This window comes from Enhydra lutris, unplaced genomic scaffold, assembly GCF_002288905.1.
Source record: "Enhydra lutris kenyoni isolate GAN:26980312 unplaced genomic scaffold, ASM228890v2 scaffoldscaffold15, whole genome shotgun sequence".
Taxonomy (NCBI): Eukaryota; Metazoa; Chordata; class Mammalia; order Carnivora; family Mustelidae; genus Enhydra; species Enhydra lutris.
Window position 1 is genome coordinate 63,288,720 of NW_019154099.1, and position 12,771 is coordinate 63,301,490.

Genomic DNA, 12,771 nt, shown 5'->3' on the forward strand with positions numbered 1-12,771 from the left:
TGCCCAGCCGGCCAGCACCTCCTCTTCTCCCCAAGAGATGTTTACCCTGAGAGAGCAAGTCTTCGTCCCTCGGGCCTGAGCCACAAACCATATTTCCCGCTGACCGCGTCTCATTTCCACGGCGTCCCGACACCCTCGTAAAGGGCCCCTTGCTGGGTGACCTTCCTGGGAGAACCGGGACCGCGGAGGGCCTGGCAAATGACCAAACCAGTCACCAGCAACCCTCAGTCACCTTGGGGTCCAGCCCCTCCAGGGAGAGGACCCTGAGATGTCTGCTGTTGGGGAGCCTGGGGGGGCGAAACTCAAGGTTCACACAAGGATGGAGTGTCCCACCCCTGCCCCTGAGGCAGCGCATTTAGGAAGAGCCTGGGGTGCAGCCCAGCCCCGTGTAAGTTCGTTGGCCCGTACCCCATGTCCACGCCCCACAGGGGCTCCCGGGTGGCCCTCCCCTCATGTCTCCTGAGCAGACCGCCTGGAGACGTTCTACGTGGCCACGGTCCTTGGGAGGCACAGCTGGCCTGGCCCCACTCCCGGCCGCAGCCCTGCTTCCCGTGGCCCGCTCCGAGGGGCCCCAGTCTGGCCATCGGCAGACCCAGGGTCTAGCACACTCTGCCAGGCCTTTCAGATTCTCGGCGGGGGCCATGGGGCCAGGCAGGAGGGAGGGATGCTGCTGGGGACCTACCCGGTTCCTTGGACAGTTTCCTGATGCAGCTCGGAGGGTCCCCCTTCTGGTGCAGGCCGCCCATGCTCCTGCTCCTCTGGAGCTCGGCCATCTCGTTGGCTGCCTTGAGGTGTCCAGGGGCCACCCCTGAAGCAGGGACCCCGGGGCCTGGCCGGTGCCTCCTGTGTGTGGCCGCATCCTTCTCCATCCTTCTCCCCTCTGTTAGGTTTTCAGAAAGAAGAGGGACGCGGGCTCCCCAGCACACCGTCAGATGGAGAGCATGGCTTCCGACCTCCGTCGGATGAGCTGCCCAGTGTGGCCAGGGGGCCCCCGTTGCCAAGTGGCCCCTGTGACATCACTGCACTGTCAGAGGTCAGAAGTCAGCCCAGCGCGGCCCTTCTTTCGAGGCCTGCAGCAGCCGCACAGCCGGGATGGGGTCTGCCTCAGGCCTGCGGATGAGCTCCTCAGGGCGAGATTCCGTCTCTTCTGCTTAGGACAACGTCCCCATGCACCAAACTCAGGCAAAGGGACCAGGGTTGGACGCGGCCGTGGTGGCACCCCAGGCCTTCATCCGTGGCCAGGAGGCCCGAGCGGAGGCGGCTCCGGGTGGCGTCAGGTGTGGCCGTGTGGGCAGGAGCTACACTGATGGAACCAGGCGCTGGTTTGCCGGCGCGACTGGGATGCGGCTCCCACAGTCCGCTCCCACGCCGGTGTAAGGGCCTACTTAATCAGAGGGAGCCACTTTGTTGCAGGAAACTTAGATGATTGACCCGCCCCTCCCAGAGGAACTTCCAAAGCCTAGATACAAGGGCGGGTCAGGCCAGGTGACGACGTCCAACCAGTGGGACGCGCATATATCTACGAGGGTAAATTGAAATTCCACTGGCTGCCCGTGTTACCTGGCGGTTTTTCTGTAGTGGCGGACTCACATGACTGAGCAGTGGTCTCTGTGTTGCAGTCTCATCGGCCACCTGTGCATAGCCCAGCTGAACACCTCTATGAAAGTATGTCTGTGAGGCTGGGAGGGGTCGTGTCTCTGCAAGAGTCGGCCCCGGCCGGTCAGTTTGATTCTCGATGCTTGGCGCGAAATAAAGCTTTGCTTGACCTTCGCTTTGCATCAGTCTCGCTCCTTTGATTACGGACCCTAACGGGGCTCCCACAGTCGGAAGGTGGAAAGGCCCAGGTGTGGGTGCCACCAGGGCTGGGGTCTCGGCAGCCGCTCAGCCAGAGTGAGCCTTGACCCCGTGTCCTCCCACGTCGTCTCTCCGCACAGCCCTGCCCTAATCTGCTCTGTCTTTCCTCCGAGTCTCGTGACACGCAACAGTGCAGTAGCTTCAGGAGGACATCGCAGCATCTGCACTCCTCTTCCCGGGCAAGTGCAGCGCCGCCCTCTGCTCTCAGGCGACACGCTCCCTGACCGCTCAGTCCCGGGTCGCCCTGTGACCGAGACCCCCTCCCAGAGGCCCCCACTCCGCCCCGCTGAGTCTCTGTATCTGTGGCTCTGGTTCTGGTTCTTGTTTGCTCATTGGGCTCGTCGTCGTCGTTTCGTGCCCACTTCTCCGTGGACTCACGCGGTCGTCCGTCCGTCTCTACTCGTCTGATTTCGCTCACTTAGCAGCAGGGCCCCTGGGTCCAATCACGTCACAAGCGGCACGATCTCCTCTTTCTGATGGCCGAGTCGTGGTCCGTTGCGTGTGCACCCCACAGCCCGCATCCTCTTTCTCCGTCCGTCTCCGCCGACACTCTGCTGCTTCTGCATCGTGGCTGCTGTAGAGAAGGCCGCCGGCAGCGCAGGGGCCTGGGGCCCTTGCACCCGTGTTTTGTGTCCTCTGAGTTCATACCCAGTAGTGCGGTTGCCGGGTCGTAGGGAAGCTCTGGTTTTGACTGTTTGGGGAGCCTCCATGCTGTTGTCCAGAGCGGCTGCGCCAGCCTGCGTCCCCACCAACGCACGGGGCTCCCCCTTCTCCGCGTCCTCGCCGACACCCGTGGTTCCTGTGTTGTTGGTTTTAGCCGTTCTGCCGTCGGGCTGGTGGGAAGTGACACCCCCTGTGGTTTGGGCTCGTCCTCTTCTGACAATGAGTGATGCTGAGCATCCTCTCCCGTGTCCACCGCTGCGCCCCAATCTGAGAAGGACTCCGGTCATACGGGATTAGGGTGCGCCCTAATGACTTCAGGTGACCTTAATTACCTCTTTAAAGATCCTCTCTCCAAATACTGTCACAGTCTGAGGGGCTGGGCTCAGGACTTTGCCATGAGGTTTTGGGGGACACATAATACAACTTAACAGAAATTGTCTGACTTCATCCCAGCAGACACTTTCTTTAATCTCCAAGCGCCCAAGGCCTCAGGACATGACACTCAGGGTCCTCCCGGAGCAGCCAGCTGATTGTACGTATTCAGAACAAAACAAAAGGGACCCGATTCCACAGGCACATCCCTCCCTCCGACACGCCTCACAGCACATCCGCGGGCGGGCTCTGCACCCAGCCGGGGACTGGCACTGCTGCTGACGTGCAGGTACCCGCATGCCGAGCTGCTGGTCAGGGAGAGGCCGAGGGGCTATGGCCAGGGCAGGGGGATGCTTGGGCTGTCTGGAGGAAGAGCAAATGGACACACAGAGACCTGAGAGACACTGTGACCTATCAGGAGTCCCAGGAGAGGGGCTTCTGGGTGCCACATTCCCTGAGGCTTTCTCCCTTCTGTCCTTCCATGGGCGCAGAACCTCCCTGGGTCCCGCATGTGTCTGAGTTGGCCAGTACCCCAGGGCCCTGCTGTGGATGCTCCTGTCCTGGCTGACGGATGCTGGTGGCCTCTGACCTGGAGGCCTCGTAGGCAGGTGTGCCCCCTCTGTACCCATCAGCCCCCCACCTAGCCCTGGGGCCATCCGCTGCTGGGAGGGCCCAGAGGAAAGCAGCGATGGTGCTTCCCTCCCCAAGTCCATGTCCCAGAGAGGGGCTGACCGCCCCCTCTTCCCCCACCTCCCCCAAGTCCAACCTGATGTCCCAGAGTCAGCTCACTGATTCTTTCCCAACAGCTGACTCGGGCTGGAATTAAAACAGCAACGGAGTGAAAACCACATGGAAGGAAGAAGAGGGAAACGATGCGCCCCTGCTCTGGAGTCAGGTCTCCTCCAGGTGCATGCGGCCCCTCCCTCCGCCCGTCCAGGTGGGGCAGGGCCTTCAGCACCTCCGGCCTCCCCACGGCCTCTCGGAGACAGCAGCACGTGCGGGAGCCCATCCTGCCCTTCCTGGGCTGATGCCCGTCTCTACCCCCACCGGAGCTTCCAGCAGACGTGCTTGGACAGGCTCAGAGGACCCGACCCCACACTTCCCATCCCACAGAGCACTGTGGTTTCCGCTTGATCCAAAGGCTCGCAGCCGAGCCTCCCCGCCACGTGGCCTGCCACCCAGCCTCCCACAGGCCCCGCTCCGCCACGCACCCCATCGCCCACGTGCGCCGTTAATCAAACCGTCCTCAGAAAGAATAAAACGTCTGTTTTAATTGGCCAGTAAAATACATTGCAGATCATTAGTATCTTATAAACAGAGACATCAAGTTACAAATCCGAGTTAAAAACGGTAGTCCGGTGTGGCCTGCTAGCTGTGTGTCCCTAAGCGTATTTTCTGCAACATCGTCCTCCACCATTTTTGTGACAAGTCCTATCCATCATGGTTCAGAGTCTGGACAGTATTTGCAAATAAAAGCAGAGACAGGCACAAGGTCCGAGCATCTGAACAGTGTTCTCCAAAGCTTGAAGGCCAGCTGCCCCACGTCAGGACCCCCACCCCCACAGAAAAGCACCCCCACTGCCTGGCAGCTTCTAGGGGCCTCACAGAGACACAGCAAAGCCCTGCTCCCGGGGGCTGGGGATCTGCACAGCTCAGGACGCTCGTCCCCTGGGGCGCTCTGGAGGGCCATCCACCGGCTTCCCAGAGAAGCGGCTCGTGCCCGTGTGCCTGCCATGCATCCTGCCCTTGGCGACAGGCCTAGATGCTCTGAGGTACTTCATCAAACAGCTCGTTAGAAACGGTCCTCTAAAAACTTTAAGAAAAACAGCTTGAAAATAATGCACATTTCTATTTTAAAAACCTTCCCCAAACTCCCAGAAGGGCAGCTGAGGTGGACCCTGCTCTCAGTCCCACCGACAGCAAACGACAATTCCACTTGAAGGGGGGCGGCTGGACTCTGCACGGCGCATTGCCCGCTCTGTTGGGTTGGCAGTGGCGGGACGCCAGCGTCTGCAGGAGCGGACGGGAAGCCCCGGCACTCTCGGCAGAAGGCCCCTGTACCTCCGAGTCGTCAAGGCATTCGCACACGGGGGCCTTCGTGTGGTGACGCTCGAGGAAGCGAAACTGACCTTCCGCAGGAATAACGGCAGGGCTGGAAGCGGAGGGCCGGGGCCGTGGCCGCCGGCAGGCGACAGGACACGAAGCACTCAGCATGCTGGTCCCGCAGGGCATGTGGGGGGAGAGAGCTGGGGGCTCCACCGCACAGGCCGCATAGAACCCAGCAGAGGCCCAAGGGTCCAGGACAGGAAGCACGAGTTCTGCAGTGGGCGCGGTGGTCCCGGCCCCTCCTCCCAGAAGGACCAGCCCAGGTCTCCTGCCACCAGTGTGATGACGGGGCCCCAGCAACCACAGACAAGCTCCGCGAGGGTCTCAGCTGCCCAGTAGGCCTGGCGTGGGTCACAGGTGAGCTGCGAAGTGAAGGCCCCGTGCCCTATTGTCCTTTCTCTGTTCCCTCAAGCCCAAAGACTGGCTTTCCTGCTGCAGCCCAGGGCACCGTCCTGGGACAGGACATTCTGCTTCAAATGGAATGGGTGGAGGTCTCCGACTGCTGCCTGATATAGCTCTGGAAGCTCTTGTCTCCGATGGGGTGCTCCCTGCAAAGGGGAAACGGGGGAGCAGAGAAAGTGAGGCCGAGTTCCCAACCGCCAGTGCCCATCTGCACGTTTTCTTATCCTTTTGTCTGTCTTTAAACGTGATACATGTTCATCGGAATAAATGTGAAAAATACAAACAAAGGAAAAAGACTTAGGCAGAAGTCACCTATAGAAGCGTACTTGTGGCCTAGAGAGAGGCAAAGGGTGTGGGACTTCTGGCTGATTGAAGCCTAATTTTGGAAGCAATGGGTCAGGAGGTGGAAGGTTCTGGAGGAAGGAGGGACTGGGAGGCGGGAAGTTAGGGAGGTGCCGTCCACGGGGCACTGCCTGACAGCTGGAGAGGACAGGAAGGCTGCTCTGAGGAGATGGGGCGGCTGCCCAAGCCTCACGGGTGCGTACAGGTGGCTTTAGGGTCGGGCTCTGCCCAGGAAGCTCCTTGCAGTCCCTTCCCCGTCACCTTTGCCAAGGGCTCCCCTACAACCCAGAAGCCGTACTCACTGGCTCCCATACTTGGTCTTCTTGAACTTGTCCCTCTTGTACTGGGCGTGCTCCTGCTCCAGGGCCCCGACCCCGGCGATGACCTGCTTCAGTGTCTTGTAGGTCTCCTGGGGGTCGTCGATGATGAACGTCGAGTACTCCTCCTGCTCGGGCCCGTCGTACACAGATCTGCTGCCACAGGCCTCTGCGGCGTTGAGAGGGGCCGGAGGTCAGGGCAGCGTGCATGGCCAGCCTCCTCAGGGAAGGGCTGACCGCTCCCACACAAAAGCACAAAGAAGCAGAAGCCATTCCCAAGAGCCAGGCCGGAGCTGAGCCCCGGAGAAGCCAGGGTCTGACGCCCTGTCTGACCAGCTTGTCTCCTGAGCACCCGCGTCTGTCCACACCCCACTGCTCGCCAGACCAGCTGGCAGATGTCGCTTCCTGGACGTGGGGCCGGGGGCTCAAGGGCCTGAGGGGTCACCCAGGGTCAGTCTGGGAGATGACCTCAAGGAAAGCCCCATCTTAGAAAGAGGGGCCAGGGCGTCACTGACCTGGCGTTTACGTGCACACCCTGTGGCGGGGACACGAGGACACTGTCCTCAAGGGTGTCACCTCCTGGCTGGGCTGCACGAGCAGCTTCCTAGGACCTCTGTCGCCCCCACCTGCTGGACACGTGACTTTCTCATTGGACCACCTCACTCCTGCTGAAGACCACGCCGTCTCCTCCAGGTACCCACGAGAAGCACCCAGACACCGCAGCTGGGCCTGGGGCCTCCCAACCTGTTCCCCAAACACCTAGGCTGGGACCAGGTCTACCCACTAGTCCCCAAACACCTGAGCTAGCCCTCCCCCTGACCTGTCCTCAAACACCTGAGCTGGACCCTCCGCTCCAGGGCCGCGGAGGGTCTGTGTGGGAAGACATGCCATTTGGACAGCACTGGGCCGAGGTGAGCCCAACCTAGGGAGCTCCTCACCCCACCCGCCCTGCTGTTTCATTATCACAGGAGTTCTAGCGTCCATCCCGTCTTTATCTCCAACCCGGAAGAACTCGAATTCTTACTGAAAAATCACGAGTCTGCACAAAGGAAGACTAAGAAGATTCAGTTAAAGATTCAAAAACAGAATCTGACGCGAGAAAGACAAGCAACATGTACGTGAGGGACGAACGGACAGAGGAGGAAAAGGAGGGAGGAGCCCAGTGCGCAGCCAGTCTGAGTTCAGCCTTCCTCTCTCCACGTCACATGCAGGGTCAGGGTCTCGGGAGCCAGACTGCCTGGACCCCTCCCCAAAGTCCCCACTAATGGGAGCTACTGGGCCCCGAGCACGTTACTTGCGTCTGAGCCTCGACAAACCCTTCTGAGAAGCGGGGGCACCGGTCTCCCGGAGAGACTCCTGCCCGGGGGCCTGGCAGGACCTGTGAGCTGTGCTGTCACAGCCAGTGCGGACAGGTCAAGAGACATGACCCCGGAACAAGCACATGTCTGCGACCCTCGCTAACAACCACCAGACACGAAGACTCACGGTGCTGGCGGAGCACGGCACTGGCGGAGAAGGGACAGATGCAGAGGCCTGCGGAGGGGGAGGTTCGGGGAGGTAGCTCAGATACGCAACCGGGCAGCCTGCCTTACGGGGGCTGTGTAGCTGGATCCTGGGCCAACCCAGGCAGTTAGCTCGTGTCACGGAAGAGGACATGATGGGCTACCCGGTGGTCTCACGGCAGAGGCCAAAGCTGTCTCTGGATTGAGGCCTGGGACTTGCGGACTCATCCCACGTGGGGTGCTGAGGGGCGCGGCCAGAGCGGGTGAGTGCTGGGAGGGACCCAAGAGGCGCAGGCCAGGGAAGAGGCCCGAGGCCAGACCGTACGTCCATGGTTGTGCGGGAGACACGGCTCGGTGCTCCGTGGGAGTCCTCTCTCTAACCTTCCCAGTGCCCTGATAAGTGGGCACTCGTGCCTGTTCTGCAGAGGGGAAAGCACGTCGCAATCCCAGGGCTCATCACAGAGCGGGGACCCTGCTGTCACCTGGAAAGTCACCCCTGCATTACTCTCAGCCCCGTGGCCCCCGTCCCTGCCAAGCCCTGGGCTAACCCTTCCCTGCCTCAAGTCCTGGGTTCCACTGTCAGCAGACTTCAGGGGGCCGGGGGGGAAGAGCCAGGGTGGGTCCAAGTGAGAATGGCCAGGCGAGTCCACGCCACACGCGGGAGGTGGAGGGGACCCAGTCTCTCCTCTCGCACACACAGCCCGAGCACAGCCGCCTCCAAGCGCCAAAAGGAAAGGACCGACCACGTCAGGGGGAGACAAGGTCCGTGGTCCTGGCACTCAAGAGAACAGCCGCAGGAGTATAAAGGAAGTGTCTCAAGACCACCAGATGCTCTGAGGACAAGCTCTCGGCCTCAGAGAAGCACCGAGACTCCAGGCAGAGGCCTGAAGACAGTTAGCGCTGCAGTGGCCAAGCGAGGGGCACTGTAAGATCCAGTTCTGCTGGCAGTACGGACACTTGCCCAGATGATTCCTACCCGGGGAGGGAGGCTCGCTCATCCATGCACCCTCCGTCTATCTCTCCCTCCACCCATCCTCCACCCATCCACCATCACCCGTACACCCATCACCACCACCCACCACCACCCACCATCCACCCACCATCTCTCGATCCATCATCCGCCCATCACCCATCATCCACCCCTCTGCCGTTCACTGCCCATCCATCCGTCATCCAGAAAACAGTATTCGTTCCTCCTTCATGTCAGGCACTGAGGCAAACGACCTGCTTCTGCTCTCAAAGGGTCAAGCCCACCGAACGTGAACAGATCAGAGATGGCCGTCACGGCAATGACAGAGATACACACAGGGTTAGAAAAAGCTCCCCAGAGAAGGACACTCACAAGACAAACAGGTATCAGCCAGATGAAGGGGGCAGAGAGTGGCTCTGAGGGACAGAGGCATGGGGGCCTGTGGTGGTGGGGTGGTCCCAGGCTGGAAGCAAGAGGGAGATGGTGCGTAGAGAGAGGCCGCTGGAAAGTGGCTGACCACGCAAGGCTCAGTCAGCCTCCCTCATGAACCTGGACCTCACAGGGTGGCTTCACCCTAAGTCTCCTGACCATCCTCTGTTCTGGTCACCCTCTCAGTGTGCTGGGGAGGGGCTGCCACCTTGAGGCCGGCTGTAGCCCCAGGACCACTCCCGCGCAGCCTCCAGAGGAAACCTCAGGGCCAAGTGCCGGGTGTGCACACTTGCTGGGGGAGGACCCAGTGGGGCAGGGGTGGGTGTGCGCATGTGCACGGTTGTGTGCGGGTCTGCACAGGAGCATATGCTCGCGCATGTGCACCATGTGGGATAGTGCCTGGGCCTGGAGCCTGGGCGTGCACCCAGAGGCGGCCCCCAAGGCTGCAGGAAGGGACCCGAGGGCAGGTGCGGTTGAGCTCCTGACAGACAGCTCAAGGCAGAATGCTTGCAGGGTGGGACTGGAGTCCGTCCTGGGCTGAGGCCCACCCCTGAGCCTGCTGGGTCAGATCAGAACAGGAAGAACAGGACGGTGTATTTCCAGGCCCACTCAGCTTCCTTTTGCATTCAGAGGGGGCTTCCGGGCCCTCCTCCGCGTCCTGACCGCCTCTCCTGAATCTCAACCCAATCACTCCCACGTCACCTACCGTCCTCAGAACACAAAGGAGAGGATAATCCACGTGTGCACGCATCATGTCGGCCGCTTCTGGGCAGGAACACGGTCCCACATGCACGCGCACACACGTGTCCACACACCCACGTGCCCCCCCCACCCCCCCGGCAGGCAGACGAGTCCGCGGTCTGGGCTGTGGGAGGTTGTTAAACACAAGATCTTCTCAAGCACTTGGTGGCTTGGAGGTCGTGGCTAAATTCCCTCGTAAGATCATGCAGAGAATCTGTTCCTACAGTCCATGCCCCATATCTGCTGGCCTGCGGGACGCGCTCCCCCTTCAGCCCACGTGTGGGAATGCGCACAGACCACGGGGGCTCCGAGGGCTGGGGGTCTCTGCGGGATGCTCCAGGTGCCCCCGGGACCCCGGCGGGTGTCTCCGCGGCCACCTGCCACCTGCAGAGATGGCGCGCCGGCTGCCGGGCCTACCTTGCATCTTCTCTAGTTTGCTCATATACAAGTGGAAGAGGGAGTAGATGCGCTCTGTCTCGCGGTCCCCATCGATGTCCAGCTGGATGTTTGCCGGGAGGCCGCTGCCCGAGCACCGTGACAGAACAGAAAGAACGATGATGTCAATCATTGCCTTTCCGAAAGCTCACTGGATCACGGAGTGATCTTACGCAGTGAACTTATCCCCGATGGTGCCGGGACCCGGTTCACGAGCACTGAGGGGAGCCCGTCCCCAGGCTCGGAGGACCGGAGGCCTACGGACCTGCCGAGACAGCAGCCGACAGGCCACGCTCGTTCTGCTCTGACAAGAAAGGACCTGGAACAGGAAGAGCCGCTCCTGGTGCACGTGGGCGGTGGGCCCTGCAGGGCCACCCCAGGTGAGGATGGCCAGGTGCTCGCTCTTCTCGCAGCCTGCGCTGGCTCCGGCTCTAGCCCAAGGGTGTGGCAGGGTCCCAGCCCCCGCACACAGTACTCAGCCTCTCCTGGGTGGAACCGGCGGGGACATGCCCGAGTCCCGGCCTTTTCAGCTACGAAGCTGGACCCTCTGCTCCCACCTCGTGAGCTTTGGGGTATCTCTCACCCCTGCACCAGACGGCATTCGTCACTGTCCTCACAGGTCTCAGGGGCACCCTGAACGCATCCAGGCCTGCTTCTGGAAGGGGCCGAGTGAGCCTCTCAAGACCCCCAGGAGGCCCAGCTCACAGTGGGGCAGGAAAGGAAGGGAGAGGGTGTCAGATGGCAGCTGCGGACACTGAAGGGGGCGTGAGCAGGATGGTGGAAGACCTCTGGGCTCTTCTGGAAGAAACACGACAGCACCCCACCCCTGGGAGCCCTCCCTCAGCACGGAGCACCCTCCCCACTGCCGTCCACCCCAAAGGACCACTAGGGCCCCTGGGAGACAGAGCACCCATGACGGCTCACGGCCCCTGCCAGTCTACAGGGCCTTTGCAAGGGTGAGCCTGGGCTTTCTGGCATGGAGGCACCTCAAGAATTGCGAGCACAGCCTAGGAGACGCAGCTGTGCGTGTGCAGCTCGCCAAGCCCCAGTGCGGCCCCTCGGCCAAACTTCTCTGTACAGTGCACAAACCGGACTACTGTGCTTGGCCACACGGGGTGGATGTGAGACAATGACTGAAGGGACCCCATAAAAAAAAAGAACAAAAAATGTTTTTTATTTTTTGCTTCTTTTCCAGCTTCTGTTCTTGCTAGGCACCCATGCCCCACTCCACACATGCTTGAAATGCACGTGGCCTACGTCCTCCTTGTAACGGACAAACGGGCGAGGGTATCTTCGGAGTCTTCCAGCACAACAGAAAAGAGGAGTGAGCAGGCAGGGTTGTCAGAAATGCTAAGACCCCTCACTCCAAACACCTCGAGGCCAAGACCCCCGGCTCAAGGGAATGAATAACTTACAAAGGACATCTGGACCCTGTCTTTGTGCTGACCAGTTCCTGGACACCTAAGGGGACACATGCCCCAGACCACAATCCCCATGAAAAACCCAGACCCCAAGCAACGAGGAGACTCCTGCTGTTTTCTCTTCTGTGTTTCTTGGATGCTCTGTCCCCGTCTCCCCCCACCCCACTGTCTATATTCAATACACTCTGCTCTCCCTTCCTGTTAGTTTAGGGCTGATTTACGTCCCCTTGGCTGGTCCTGTGGGAGCCCCTCTCTGCCTGCATTGGCTGGAGGGCCTCGGGGGAGGGAGGAGGCACAGACCTACCCGGTGCAGGGGGAGCAGCCTGGCGCCGTGTCCGAGGAGGCCCTACAGCACAGCCAGTGGCCATTGAGGTAGGCGGACGGGTGGTAGACGGCGAGGCGCTTCTTGTTGCTCTGGCTGACTTTGGTGAGGATGTCGATCCAGGCTTTGGCCTCCACACAGTTGTTGGCCTGGATATACAGCGCTCGCTCCGGCTGGATCACCTGAAACATCTGGGGAGACCGCGGTCAGGGTCAGAAAGGCCGCCGGGCAAGGTGTCCTGCCTAGGCCACGAGGGTCCTCAGTGTGGATGTGGACAGGCCCAGGAGGGACCGGACAGGCCCGGGGGCCGCAGAGGGAGGGACCGGACAGGCCTGGGGGCTGTGGAGCACACAAAGGGCTTCCTGCTGTTCCTGAAACTGAGAGAGCCATAGCCTACCCCCTAGGGGACTTGGGACTAACACGACTCAGCTGGGTCACCCCTGGTCAGCCTGGCCAAGGCACTCTATGTCCTGGGGTCTCAGGGAGCTCCATTCCAAAAGCAAAGGAGTAGCACTGCTCATCCCCCTGCTGTGGTCACTGTGGTCAGGACAAAAATGTTTCTTTGAGTCTCCTGGTTTTTTTAAGCTGGGGCGGTCTTCTGTGCATGGTACATCAGAGCTTATCGTGCCCATGCTCCTATCCTCATCCCACACTGACCTCAGGACCTTTGTATGTGCTGTTGTGTCCATCAGAAAATCCCCACCCACCCCACCTCACCAGGAGGCTCTTCCTCCTCCTTCCAGGTTAGTGTGACTTGCTCTGAGGCTTCTCAGAGCCTCCGCCGTCTCTCTCTCGTTATTCATTCAACAACCATTCATGAATACCAGGCACTGCCCTAGGTTCTGGGGACAGAGTGTGGCCCAAACAGAGTTTCTCTCACCATGAACTTCCAGCC

At 60.8% G+C, this 12,771-nt stretch overlaps 1 protein-coding gene across 2 annotated transcripts in view; it reads right to left on the minus strand.

Moving 5' to 3' along the window:
- Positions 1–4,140: 4,140 nt before the first annotated feature.
- LOC111147054 (RAS p21 protein activator 3) overlaps positions 4,141–12,771 on the minus strand; it is a 115,770-nt gene continuing 107,139 nt past the window's right edge. For both annotated transcript variants that reach the window (XM_022502921.1, XM_022502922.1), the window contains exons 21-24: positions 11,859–12,067; positions 10,116–10,219; positions 6,042–6,225; positions 4,141–5,543 (exon numbers count right to left, since the gene is read on the minus strand). In XM_022502921.1, coding sequence (XP_022358629.1) covers positions 5,468–5,543; positions 6,042–6,225; positions 10,116–10,219; positions 11,859–12,067 — 573 coding nt within the window. In that variant the 3' untranslated portion in view covers positions 4,141–5,467. The remainder of the gene's footprint in view (positions 5,544–6,041; positions 6,226–10,115; positions 10,220–11,858; positions 12,068–12,771) is intronic.